Source organism: Chionomys nivalis, chromosome 18 (assembly GCF_950005125.1).
Source record: "Chionomys nivalis chromosome 18, mChiNiv1.1, whole genome shotgun sequence".
In the NCBI taxonomy this organism is placed as follows: domain Eukaryota; kingdom Metazoa; phylum Chordata; class Mammalia; order Rodentia; family Cricetidae; genus Chionomys; species Chionomys nivalis.
This window is the reverse complement of record NC_080103.1, coordinates 52,278,691-52,291,650: the sequence shown is the minus strand read 5'-3', so window position 1 is coordinate 52,291,650 and position 12,960 is coordinate 52,278,691. Positions and strand designations below refer to the sequence as shown.

The window sequence follows — 12,960 nt, the reverse complement described above, 5'->3', positions numbered from 1 at the left end:
TCCACTTGAGCCCATAGCCACATGCAGGAAATCCCGGCCAGCGATTCTGTAGCGTCGGTTCTATTTATGCTTAAAGAACTTTAGTCCAAAATTTCCTGTCAGAGATACTCACTGAGGCTCCCTGGGAGAATCAGGGCGGGTGCACAGCAGCCCAGGAGGCTCCTGCTCTTGGAAGAACTGCCACTGATGCTCCGACCACGGACTGGTCCCTAGTGACCTCCAGGGTCGCTATTCTGAGAGCTTCAGGCAGGAGCTGCACCCCCTCCAGGGGTCGCTGTTCCCCCAGACCCACTACAGCGACTCCACCCGGCGGTGGGTCCTAGGCCGGTCGCCAGGGGTCGCTGTCCCCCCGGACCAGTGCACTACAGCGACTCCACCCGGCAGTGAGTCCTCGGCTTCCCGCCAGGGGTCGCTGTTCCCGCGAAAACCCCCGCCGAGGCCACGCCCCCGCGGTCGGTTGTCTTCCGCCGCCCGGGTGGGAGCCGGCTCCACACTGCGGGACCGCGGGGCCGGAGTTGGTGTCCTCCCTGACGGACGCGACTTGCGTCCCGGCGGCGGCTGCTCGGCGACGCGCCAGGCCCAGCGTGCGAGCGGCCGGGCGGGCGGGCGGGCGCGCGCTCTCGGGTCGGGCTCGCCACACCCGCCGCCTCTCCCCCTCCCCCAGGAAACGACAGCTGCGCGGGGCTGGCGCCGCCTCCCGCCACCTCCCACGTCCGCCCCGCCGTCGCCCGGCGCCCCAGCCCCGCCGTCGCCGCCGCGGCGCCCCCAGCCTCCCCGCTAGCCCAGCCGGCGGCTCCGTCCCGCCGCCGCCGTCGCCCGGCATGAACATCATGGATTTCAACGTGAAGAAGCTGGCGGCCGACGCGGGCACCTTCCTCAGCCGGGCCGTGCAGGTACGGCGGCGACGGTTGAGGACGGGGCGGTGGCGCCGGGGAGGCCGAGGGGAGGGCGACGCCGACGACCCGGCCTGCTGCTGGGCGCGGCCTGGCGCCCGGGTCCCGCCGGCCGTTTCCGCTTCGCTCTACTCAACCGCCGCTCGGCGCCGAGCGAGGCGATCCCGGACGCGGCCCCGAGCGTCCGCCACCCCGGACACTCCTTGGGCTCACCCCGGGCCGGAGGCCTCGGTGCCCCGGCGGGCGAGCCAGGGCAGGCTGAGCACCTCTGCGCCACCCCCACCCTTCCCTTGGGTCGCCCTCGCCCTCCGGGCCGCGTCCAAGGAGGGAGTTTCCTTTTCCTGCCCCTCTGCCAGCTCTGTTCCCACCAGCCCTCTCCGCCCCTGGAAGGATTGTCCCAGAGCTTAGCAGCCCGTGGGGGGAATGGAGATCGCCTGTCCCTGTCGGCGCCCTAGCTTCACCAAGGACGCAGGAAACCTGGGATTAGGGGCGCCCTGACCCATTCCCCAAATAGGCTCTAGAGCAGGGGTGAGAGGCGGGCAGGACTCGTGTTGTTGTGTCCGTGGTCACGTTGGCATGCTTCTGGCACCCTTGGAGGGGGAGAGTTCACTGCGTCTCCTTATTCTGTAATCAAGGAAGGGAACTTGGGCAATAGGGAACTTGGGCGGATTTTTACAGTCAACACATGATGCAAACGCAGTTAAATCTATGAACAGATGTCAATTTCACAACACGGGTTATAAACAATCTGGTATTTGTGTTACTGACATAGGGTAGCAACAGAATTCTCTTCTGTAAGGAGAAAAGTAATGCCCCGTTGTGCCAGAATTACACTGAACTATACGTCCCTTCTGTTATTTCATTTCTTGTATCCTTTACCCCAATTTTATTGACACCGTTGATATCGTATTGAGTTGTCCTTGGCAAAAGAATGGGAGAGTCCCCCAATTAATGACCGCCTAGCTTATGAAAAATAGTGTGACGAGCAGTTTGCTGTCCATCCTCTGTCACCTCGCCAGAGACACAATAGTAACCCTCCTTTGGATAAAAGGAAGCAGCCTCAGAGATGTAAATAGCTTGCTTGACTTGTGTGGCTAGTTGTCAGCTGTTGCCCTCTGGCCTACTCCAATACTAGAAGCTGGTTTTTCTGAGTGAGCGCTGCAAGCTTATGTGTAGACTAGCGACACGAGGCGGCCCTAAAAGACCTTGAAGATCATTTGTTATCAACAGCGAGTAACTGAGAGATGGGAAATTCTAATTCCATCTTGCTTTTGACTTCCTGAGCCGATGTGATGAGTGACAAGCTAGCTGCCGTACTTTATCCTTTATCCTCCGTCCTTCCCATATATGTATGGCTAAATAAATGGGAGACGAAAGAAAAACATTTTTAGACTCAAGATCAACTCCACTAGAGAACAGAATCTGGTATTTTTTGTTTAGTGTTGCTTACCTGTATTCTGGTTATTTAATGAAGATTTGACATTTCAGAATGCCATAGCTTAATACATTTGTTTCAGACACATAATGTGTTCTGCTTCAACAGCACACATTTATGAAATTCAATCTAAATTATTGAGAGACTCAGTTTTAAAAAAGTAAATCTAGAAAAACTTAAAAGCTGCACTTCCCAAATGAATTTTAATTGTTCTTTGTTTCAAGTGCTTTTTATAAAGGTTTTTAAGTTGTATCCTAATATGTGAGCTGGCAAATAATTTTCAGTGTTATTCAAGCATATGTTCCATGCTTAGCTTCTGTATTAGGAACACCACTGACTAGCAGCTAATACAATCAACAAAATGTTTCTCCTCGTGAAACTTAGAGTCTCACAGAACACAGACTAGAGTGTAGCAGGTGATGGTAGTGGATAGCGTGCTAGTAGAGGTGGTTGCCGAGTTGCAGCAGTGGGGGAATCCGGCATGCCCTTCTCCTAGGATGAGTACAGACCCGAGAGGAGTACTGAGACACAGTATGTGGAGGTTTTGCTTGGCTTTTGTTTTGGAAGAAAGGTATTCCAGACAAAAGAAACAAGTTCAAAGACTCTGGGGCTCTTGGGATACTGGGGAGATCCAGTGGGAAGAGCTGTGACCACACTGGCTGAGGGCGTTTGTGATTGGTCGGCAGTCTTGGCTGTCACATTAGCCCTGGAGTACGAGAAAAAGATGTGTGAAAAAGGACCCCGGGACTTTGGATTCAACCATTTTTTATTAAAAAGGGAAAATTTAAAATGGAGAAAGTCTCTAGTATTAAGGTTCCTTTTATATTGTCTGTAACTACTAATGCCACATGCTGAAATATTATGGTTAAACTTACAGTTTGGGGTTTGCTGTACAGTTGAGAGCAGATTAGCAGAACGGTGATAGTTATTGAAGCTTGAATTGTGGGTACAGGCTTACAAAGTTTCATTATACTGTTTCCACTATACTGTTAGTTTTTTGTATGTTTGACACATTCCACGGTGTTTTTTAATTAAATTTTTAAGGAAAAGGGGGTGTTTCTAAAGTAAAACATGAAAGCTAGAATGCTGGCATAGTAGTTTACAACAAAACCCTGTTTTTTATTCCAACATTTAGTCAATAACCGAGTTACTCCTCTGAGCTGTGGTGATGCGGGTACAGTGCCAGTGCCAGCTTTGTGCTAAGAATAGTTGTAAGAGCTGTGCCGCTGAAGAGTAGTGGAGAGCCAAGCTTTCTCTATCTCCAAGTAGTTGCCTTTCAAATCAGATTGGACATTAAAAAAATGGGCCATTCCCTGGGCAACTACTGTAGGTACTTTCATGTCACCTAAACATTTTTATTAGAAATTAAATTTCTTGTTTAAAAAAACATGAGTTCAAAACTATTCGAGTATATAAATAGGTAGATAAGTCTTGACTTAGAACAATATTAGGACAGAATTACAAGTGGCTGAACGTTACTAACTCATCACAGTTCCTGCCTTAAAGCAGTGTTTAGAGAGAATCTATGAATTAGACGTTCTATCCTCGTGCTGTTTTTCTGTGCTACAGATGAAATAGTACGAAAAACTGCATCCGAATTATACTTTTTGAGAAGTTGGGCCCCCAAATGTAAGATCCTGGGAAATTACTATTTTTATAAGTTTGCATTTTGATAAAGAAACAGAAATATAGCATTAGCAATGTTACTGTGTATCTGCCCTAGCCCCCTCCCACTTCTTTTTTAAATTCAAGATAGCATTTAAGCCATCCTTAATTTGGTAATTAACTGAGTATCCTATAAGAAGCAAAGATAGACCTCCAGTGCTGTAAACAAGGAAGCACAGGGTATGGTATATTTGAACTATGGGAGTAAAATGAAGATTGTTAACTTCTTGAGGTCAGCATAAAATTATTCAGTCCCAACTCTGACACCTCAGACAAAATGTTTAATAACTCCAACCCTCAACTTATTCCTCACTAGAATTATTATACATATCCTGTAAGGTTTTTTTAATATGATACGTACCTTAGTATATGGAATTTTTTAACATAAACTGAGCCCTGACATTGGGAAGTTCAGCAGCATGACAAAGATGCATTATCTTCTTTGGGGAAAAAAATGATTGTAGAAATAAGCTACACATGGTTGCGCATACCCCAGTGCCTAAACTCAGGAAGTAAGGCAGGAAAATCAAGTTGAAGGCCAGACTGGGTGTATATGCGTGGCTGTCTGCCTCTCAATAATAATGATGATAATAGCAAATGTGTTAAAATTTTTGAAGAACTAATAACAAAGCTATGTTTACTGAAATATGAGGCATATATATGAGTATAGTAATGATAGAAAACTGAATGTGAATGTGGGAATGTTTGCAGGTTCTTCAGTGCCTTGCTCATGTGGGCCTTCCTCCAGAGCTGTTTTCTAGTGATTTTCCACATTTAGACTCTTAGGGAAACAGTAGGAGGCTACTGTTACTGTCTTTGAGGGTTTGTTTTGTCCATTGTCTGCTCACTAAAGTGAAAGTTTTATTTTTGTACAGTCTTACTGTATATGAGTCACTGTTGGAGTTTGCTTTCTGTCGCTGTGATAAAGACATAATCAAAACCAGCTCAGAAAGAGTTCACAGTCCACCAGCAAGGGAAGCCAAGGCAGGAACCCACGGAAGAGACCAGGTCCACCTGCCTACAGATGATTCTACCCATAGTGGGCTGGGTTCCCTTACCTCAGGTTCACAAGAAAATGCCCACAGACATGCCTACAGGCCACTCAGATGGAGGGAGTTCCTTTTTTGTTTCTTTTTTTTAACCAGGTATATGAAGTTGACAACCATGATTAGTTGTCACAGTTATATATTTATTTATAAGTCATATAAAGTTTGCTTTTTTCTTGTTTCTTTGAAGACTCTAAGTCCATAGCAAATAAATGGCTTGTTAAAAATATCATCTTTGCTCTCTTATAGTCTTACTATATTTTTAAGACCAAAATATAAAAAAGTAATAAGCCAACAGGCCTACTAGACTGAGATTATGAAGCATTTTTTCCCAAATAACTAACTTTCTAATCATTAGCTCTGAAATGAATCCTAACTTGTTTTGATAAATTCAGTGACAATTTCTTGAGTTACTGCCATAAACATGTTTTAATAGTTTCTAATCTGTACCTATAAATCTAGTGTTTCTAAACATGTTAGACAAAACTGAGATTTTGCATACTAGACAAGGAGGGGCTGTATTTTCCTCACCCTTAGATAATACGTTTCAGTTAGTTCTACCTTGTAACAGACCAAACTTACTAGAAGAGTACCTCACACAAAGACTGACCTAATAGATAATGATGTTTAAATTCATGATGTTGACTTCTGTTATCAATGTATTCTTTGAAAATCTTGTCTTAGTTGCAACATATTTCTCTCAGGAAATTAATATTTGATATGTACAGACATGGCAAGTAAGCTGCTCCTTTCCCGTCGATGCCATCTCTCTGAACTCCTCTCCCAGGCTGGCACCCTGCTTCTTCCAGGCTCATTTCTTCCTTGGTGAAGATGTCCCCGACTCTCCTGTTTTCTCCTCTTCCATAGCTGTTCCTCTCTACTTAAATTTATTATGTCACTCAGAAAAAAGTAGAGTCACCTGTGTTGGTTTTCTGTTGAGCATCATTACACTCTGATTAAGTTTTATTTCTTCCCTACAAAAGTGTTAGATTCTTAAGAACAGAAACTTTGCCTGTTTTGTTGGAAACCTAAATGCTTACCCTAGTTAGTACTAGTTAGTAACTAGCATGTGTGTGTGTGTATACATGTATATACATACATGTAGAAGGAGAGAACCTACCGCTACAAGTTGCGCTCATGACTCCACATATGTGCATACGCATACACACATACACTAAATAAAATGTAATTTTAAATTTTTAAAGAAAGACTAAATATTTGTTGAAGGAATGGATGGAGTAAAGGAACAACTGGCATATATTTTAAAAGCTAAAAGAAGTTTTTCTTGATAATCCTTTAAAGATGGTGTTCATCTAAGTGTGTTTCCTTTGTCTCTGTGCTTTCTGAGTTTTACCTCACCATTGGAGGTGAAGTTTTAACTTGTAAAATTCTAATATATGCCTCTCCAAAAGATCTGCTGCTTAGACTAAGTAAAGAATACTCTCAGAATGAAGTGCAGTTTACATGGCTGACCTCAGGATCAGGGGCTTGCCATTATTGCTGCCCAGTTCTTAGTTACAGTGTACTGCCTGTGTACAGTATATGGCAAGTTTGGAGGTCTCAAGGAAGTAGTTGGTCTCTGACCCTATATAGGCTCTTTAGTAAAGAATATGAGGACCCTTCAGCTAAGAGTGCTGATAATCCTTTGAAAGTATTAAGCCAGGAATAGTAAGGCCCAAGGAATGGATATAAGACTCAGAAAAATAAAGCAAAAGAAAGGATTGTAAGTGAGAGGAGGGAAAGGTAGGCATTGTTTTATTAGCCAACACCACATCTGGATTTTTCTACAGTAAGGGCAAGCGCCATATATTCTAGAAGAGAGCTATAGATGGTGCAGCACTTCAGACATCACATCTGGTGATGAGTGAAAGTACCCAGAAGGCGCCATATGAACAGAGACCTTTTTTTCTCTATTATCTAGAAACTGCTGCCTTTCCTTAGCCACCATCACAGCCATATAATAAGAATGGGTATGTTGAATGTATCCAACCTCATTTTCTGACCTTTAAAGAGAATACCTCCACTTGGGGCCTTGAGAGATGGCCCAATGGATAAGAATATATACTAACTGCTCTTGCAGACCTAGGACCTGAGTTCAGTTCCCAGCACCCATGTCTGATGGCTGACAACCCCCTGTAACTCCAACTTCAGGGATCAGTTACCCTCTTCTGGACTCTGGGCACCTACACTCATGTATGCACACACACACATATACATATTTAAATTTGTTTAAAAAAATAAGTCTTATAAAAATACTTCTACTGTGTGAATAATGTAGCAAATATATTAAACACCTTGTTAGAACATACCCTGAAGAAACAAACCTAAGTGATGCTTGCATAGGTCCCATAAATGTGTGACTTGGGTATGACTCAACTTATAATAAATAAGTCAAAATTTAAATATTTCAAATTTGAATAGCAATTAGCAGGTTCTAAGCAGATACTTTTTCTGTACACAGTCTTTCTTAATCCTCAGAATGCTTATGATTTGGGAAGCTGAAAAAAGTCAAAACCATTTTGAGCTACACAGTGAAACCCTATCTCAAAAAGAATATAATATGTTGTATCACTTTTATAAGAAAGGATGCAAAACTACTGAAAAGTTGCCTGTGTCAATTAGCGTACATATAGTCAGGATCTGAACTCAGATTTCACCAGTTCAAACCTCAGTCTTGTCAGGAACGTTTATGTACCAAGAAATTTAGAATTCACATCATGCATGTTAACAGAAGACATAAGATAGTCATCATAAGTGCTGTAGTAAGAGGGTGATGACTTACCATAGGCATGCACACACACAAAATTTTCATAAGTAATGGTTTACAGATAAGCCTGGAGTTTATCTGTTTATATGCTTAGGATTATTTGGATTTGAATTTGATTTCACTTATTAACAATTTCCTAGAATATATTTGAGCTGTGTTTATATATTTATACACTTATTTTAAATAATCATAGTTCACAGAAGAGAAGCTTGGCCAAGCAGAGAAGACGGAATTGGATGCACACTTGGAAAACCTCCTTAGCAAAGCCGAATGTACCAAAATATGGACAGAAAAGATAATGAAACAGACTGAAGTGCTTTTGCAGCCAAATCCAAGTAAGATATTTGCTTCTCGTCCGCCCCACGTATTGCTGGTAAACGTTAAGGTTGAAAGTACAACTTGTATTTCCATTACTGTTGCAGGACCTTTTTTTTTTTTAAAAAAAAAAAAAAAAGAAAGAAAGAAAAGAAAAAGAAAGAAAGAAAGAAAACAAAAAACGTTTCACTGTCATTTAGGAAGACACCAAACATTCACTTGTGACTGCCACATGTACCGTGTGCATGCACGTGAGCACAAGCTTTAGGTCATACTGTTGTTGGGTCTGAAGACTGTTCCCAGGCAGAATGCTTGTATCCTTCAAGTTCTGTGTCTGTGTTTAGACTATCTGTAAGAGAGAATTAATACATGTTCATGATAAAACATGTCAGATATGGCTTCTATAGCTGACTAGCCTGATTTTATTTAAGATGATGAACATAACTTAAGAGTAGATTAAAGGCAGCTTCACTGGATATTAAGTTTATAATTCTTCTTCTGAAACTTAAGATCTCTAAGTATACCCAAATAACAAGTTTAACTTGAGAATGTTTCTGTACTAAGGTATATTACCAGGTTTCCGAACTATAAACTTTTAGAGATTATATAATAGTCAACATATAATTATATATTATTAAATTTAAAGGTATATACTTGAATAAATGCTAATTTTATATTTTTAAGAAGTAGTAAGTGACTGGAAGGGGAACAAACTTCTAAATAATTCTGCTTTTTTGAAATAATTGCTGATTGATTTAAAATTCTTTTCATTTGTTTTGGGGAAAAAGGTCTTCATGTGTAATAGAGGCTGGCCATGAACTAGAGTGTCCCCCTTCACCTCCCCAGTACTGGAGTTACAGGTCTGTCTTTTGAAACACTGGTATTTGTAACCTTTCTCCTAGATGCCAGGATAGAAGAATTTGTTTATGAGAAACTGGATAGAAAAGCACCAAGTCGTATAAACAACCCAGAACTTCTGGGACAATATATGATTGATGCCGGGACCGAGTTTGGCCCAGGGACAGCTTATGGTGAGTGAAAGTGGAAGGTTCTGAAAGAACTATTTTCACATTTAGGTTTCTAATGTTTAAAGATGCGAGTGTACAGTAGAGCCAATTTTAACTTTGTTTATTATGTTAAAATTATGATGGAAAAATAGTTATTTAGAACATTCACATCTTAGATCTTTTAGGTCTAAATGTTAAATGAATTCATGTTCTTATTAGCTTTCATTGCCTGTATTATAGTAGAAATTGTTGTGATGACTTACATTGAAACTTTGAGTGCTTATTGGTATTAAAGCACTTCACGTGCTAAGTGTTTGACCAGACCATATTGCTTCTAACTTCTGCAGTGTTAGCCCAGGTGTGTAGTAGTCGTCCTCTGGATACATAAATGCGCTGCATTTCTAGTTCATGTTTTCCGTCACTGTTTACAGGTAACTCAGCTTATTAGTTCCTGGACCAACTTGTATTACATTTGAAGTTTTTTGTTGTTATTTTATTTTGCTCTGTGTTACATGTATGTGACTGTGTATGTCTATATGAATGTGTGTAGTGTACATACCACAGTGCTTATGCAGAGATCAGAGGACAGCTTGAAAGAATTAGCACTCTTCTATCATGTGTGTCCCAGGAATCAAATTTAGGTTGTCAGGCTTGGCAACTCTGGACCTACACAGACCTCAAAGTTCCATGTTTCTGTTATCAGACCTAATTTTCTTATGACATAGCACTATTTCAGATTTCTGTGCTGATATACTCTTTGTGTCAGAAGGAAACAAACCTAAATATTATTTAATGCCAGTAGTTGACTGAATATATATATATATATATGTAACATTGAAATATTTACAGTATATTCTTTGTAATTCTAAATCTGAGAGATCTGAAATGATTAACTTTGAAATTAAAGTGTAGCTGCTAATTTTAGAGAAATTTCATGCTTTCTTGTTCTGAGCTCATACAGAGTCTATTACTAGAAAATAGTGGCCAGAAATGGGTATCCTAGGCATTGGTCTAAGCACAATATAATAGATTGTTTTTGTAAATCCTCACTTTTTATATCTTTTGGAGTTTTGAGACAGAGTTTTGCTATGTAACATTTTTAATAGTATAAATTCTGTTGTGCCCATTTTAAAAACAAGGAAATTTAGGTTTGAAGAGGCTAAATAATCTGTGACCACCCTGATAACAATTCAAAGACAGATGTCTGTATGCAAAGACAGGAGCTCTTAACTCCTGAACAATGTGGATCTAATCCCATTTTAACATAAAAGGATTAAGATCTAAAGAACCCAAGTTTACTGGAGGTAGAATTGGAAATAGAATCCTGATCACATGCTCTTTCTGTCTGCTCTAACTCTGTTTAACTATCTGGACTAAACTCTTGTGAAACATGGGCCTGCCTGTCTTCCTTCCTTCCTTCCTTCCTTCCTTCCTTCCTTCCTTCCTTCCTTCCTTCCTTCCTTCCTTCCTCTCTCCCTCCTTCCTCTTACCTTCTGTCCTTCCCTCCTCCCTCCTTTTCTTTCTTTTCCTCTCTCTCTCTCTCTCTCTTTTCCTTCCTTTCTTTCTGAGGGAGAAAGAGTTTCTTTTGGCTCACACTTGCAGATTACAGCAACAGACCCCTAATAGAGATGGTTCATGCATCTGTATTAGAAGCTGATATGAACACTAGTTAGTGCTCAGCTCATCCTGTATTTCAGAGTCTGCAGTCCCTGCCAGGAAGAGTTGCACTCACAGTGAAGATGTGTGTTCCTTCCTCAGTTAACACAGCACAGGCACACCCAGACTCTGTCATGTTGACACTTAACACTAACCATCACCCCTAGGTTATGATAACAAAAATGAATGAATTTCACATAAAACTTTGTAAATGTCTTCAAGCATTCTTGATTTGATGTGGTGTTTCCTGTGAGCCATGTGATAGTCTAGTGAATTCCAAAAGGTAGAGCCCCTTGTTAGAGGAATAAAAAGCAATCAGAGGTCCATGGGTGCTCCAGTACCTCTACACTACCCCCAGTGCCTCAGTGTGAGCTTCTTAAGATGTAAACTCTAATTTGTGGATATTTCAGGTATGTATGGACACAGAAACAGGGCAGATTATGACTTGGTCTACTTGTTAAGTACTTTAAGTTTTGTATTGGGCTATATCCTCAGGCCAGCTTTGTGCCTTCCGTGTATCTATGCTCTTTGATCTCACTGTTAGAAATTGTAGTTATGGCCAGGCACGCCTTTAATCCCAGCACGCGGGAGGTGGAGGCAGATAGATCTCCGTGAGTTCGAGGCCAGCCTGATCTACAAAACTAGTTCCAGGACAGTCACCAAAGCTACAGAGAAGCCCTGTCTCAAAAACAAAACAAAACAAAAAAATTATAGTTATCATATGCTAGGCAGTTAGTTCATCTTTGTCATTTTCATTTAGATATTTACTTTTAGTTTGCTTTTTAAATAAGTATACCTTTCAAGTAATCTGTTTGATTCTGAGTTAAACAAGCTGACAACTAACTTTTGAGCAAATCAAATAGGTAAGTTACATATTAATTTTCTAACATTACTAGACAGAGCTTTTAAAAAACACACAATGTTTTGTTCTTTTGCAGGTAATGCCCTTATTAAATGTGGAGAAACACAGAAACGAATCGGAACAGCTGACAGAGAGCTGATTCAGACATCAGCCTTAAATTTCCTCACTCCTTTAAGAAACTTTATAGAAGGGGATTACAAAACAATCGCAGTGAGTTGGGAAATATTCCATTTGTCACGTAATTTAGATTTATGCTTAGTTTTTAATGCATAATCCTAGTGCTGGTAAATGTTGCAGATTAAAACATTTAAATACCCTGAACAGGTGCATATTCATCCAAACACAAACCTCAAAGAACTATTAGTAACACAATCCCCATTTCTCAGTCCTGCATTGTAGTTGATATGCCTGTGCATTGATTTTCATGCATTACCAACTCTCAAATCTGTAGTGAATTTGTTAGCATTCAGGCACACCTAGCCCACCCTTTGGAGACCTGGCAGAATGCATCACCTCTGTGCGCATGCCTCATAAGCAGGCAGTACCCTAACCTGCTATGTGGTCTCTGTGCACATGCACTGTGCTCCTCCCTTTAAAAGGCAGAACCCTTCTCTCTCTTCTCCTCTCCGCAGCCCCCGCCCATTTCTCTGCCTCTCTTAGTCTATCTGCCTCTCTATACCTCTGTGTGTGTGTGTCTCTCTCTCTCTGTGCCTCTCTGTGTCTGTCTCTCTGCATCCCTGTATCTCTCTCTCTCTCTCTCTCACCCCCCACGAGGCCGCTCTGCACTCCCCCGCCCCAATAAAGAAACCCTGCACATGAGTGCTGTCTGTTTGGCATGTCTCTCTCTCACCCACCCTGAGGCCCCTTGGCTCCAGCGCACCAAGGTCTCTCTAACTCCGTTTTACAACAGAAATTCCTGTAATGGTTATGAAAACAAAGTATCATTATAGTATACTTGCATATTAATTTAAAATGAAACTAGAAACTCACTAATTAGTTCTGCTTCTATACTTCGAGTTATTTATAAACAACAGCTATACTAATTATTTCTGCTCCTATACTTTATCTGTGTGTTCCAGGAAGTGTATTATTTTTTAAATGTTTATTTCATAAACATTTATGTTGTCACTTTCTTTCTAAATTTAATCTGTTAGTCCATGAACTTGTCTTATTTCTGACAGAGAAGGGTGCTGTTAACAGATATTTTTCCATAAGACTTTCTCAGTGCCACTCACTGGTATACATACAACCACAAACTTTAATTTGCATATTCTGTTCTACAGAGTGTCCTAGAAGTTTCAGTATGCTTAACCA

The 12,960-nt window shown here is 41.4% G+C and overlaps 1 protein-coding gene across 3 annotated transcripts in view; it reads left to right on the top strand.

Annotated features, from left to right (window-relative positions):
* The first annotated feature begins 455 nt into the window (after positions 1-455).
* Positions 456-12,960, top strand: part of Sh3glb1 (SH3 domain containing GRB2 like, endophilin B1) — a 29,010-nt gene continuing 16,505 nt past the window's right edge. Inside the window, exons 1-4 of one of the 3 annotated variants that reach the window (XM_057792919.1) lie at positions 456-893; positions 8,000-8,141; positions 9,024-9,152; positions 11,723-11,856. In XM_057792919.1, the coding sequence (XP_057648902.1) occupies positions 822-893; positions 8,000-8,141; positions 9,024-9,152; positions 11,723-11,856 (477 nt within the window). In that variant the 5' untranslated portion in view covers positions 456-821. The remainder of the gene's footprint in view (positions 894-7,999; positions 8,142-9,023; positions 9,153-11,722; positions 11,857-12,960) is intronic. The other 2 variants (XM_057792920.1, XM_057792921.1) reach the window with 2 other exon arrangements.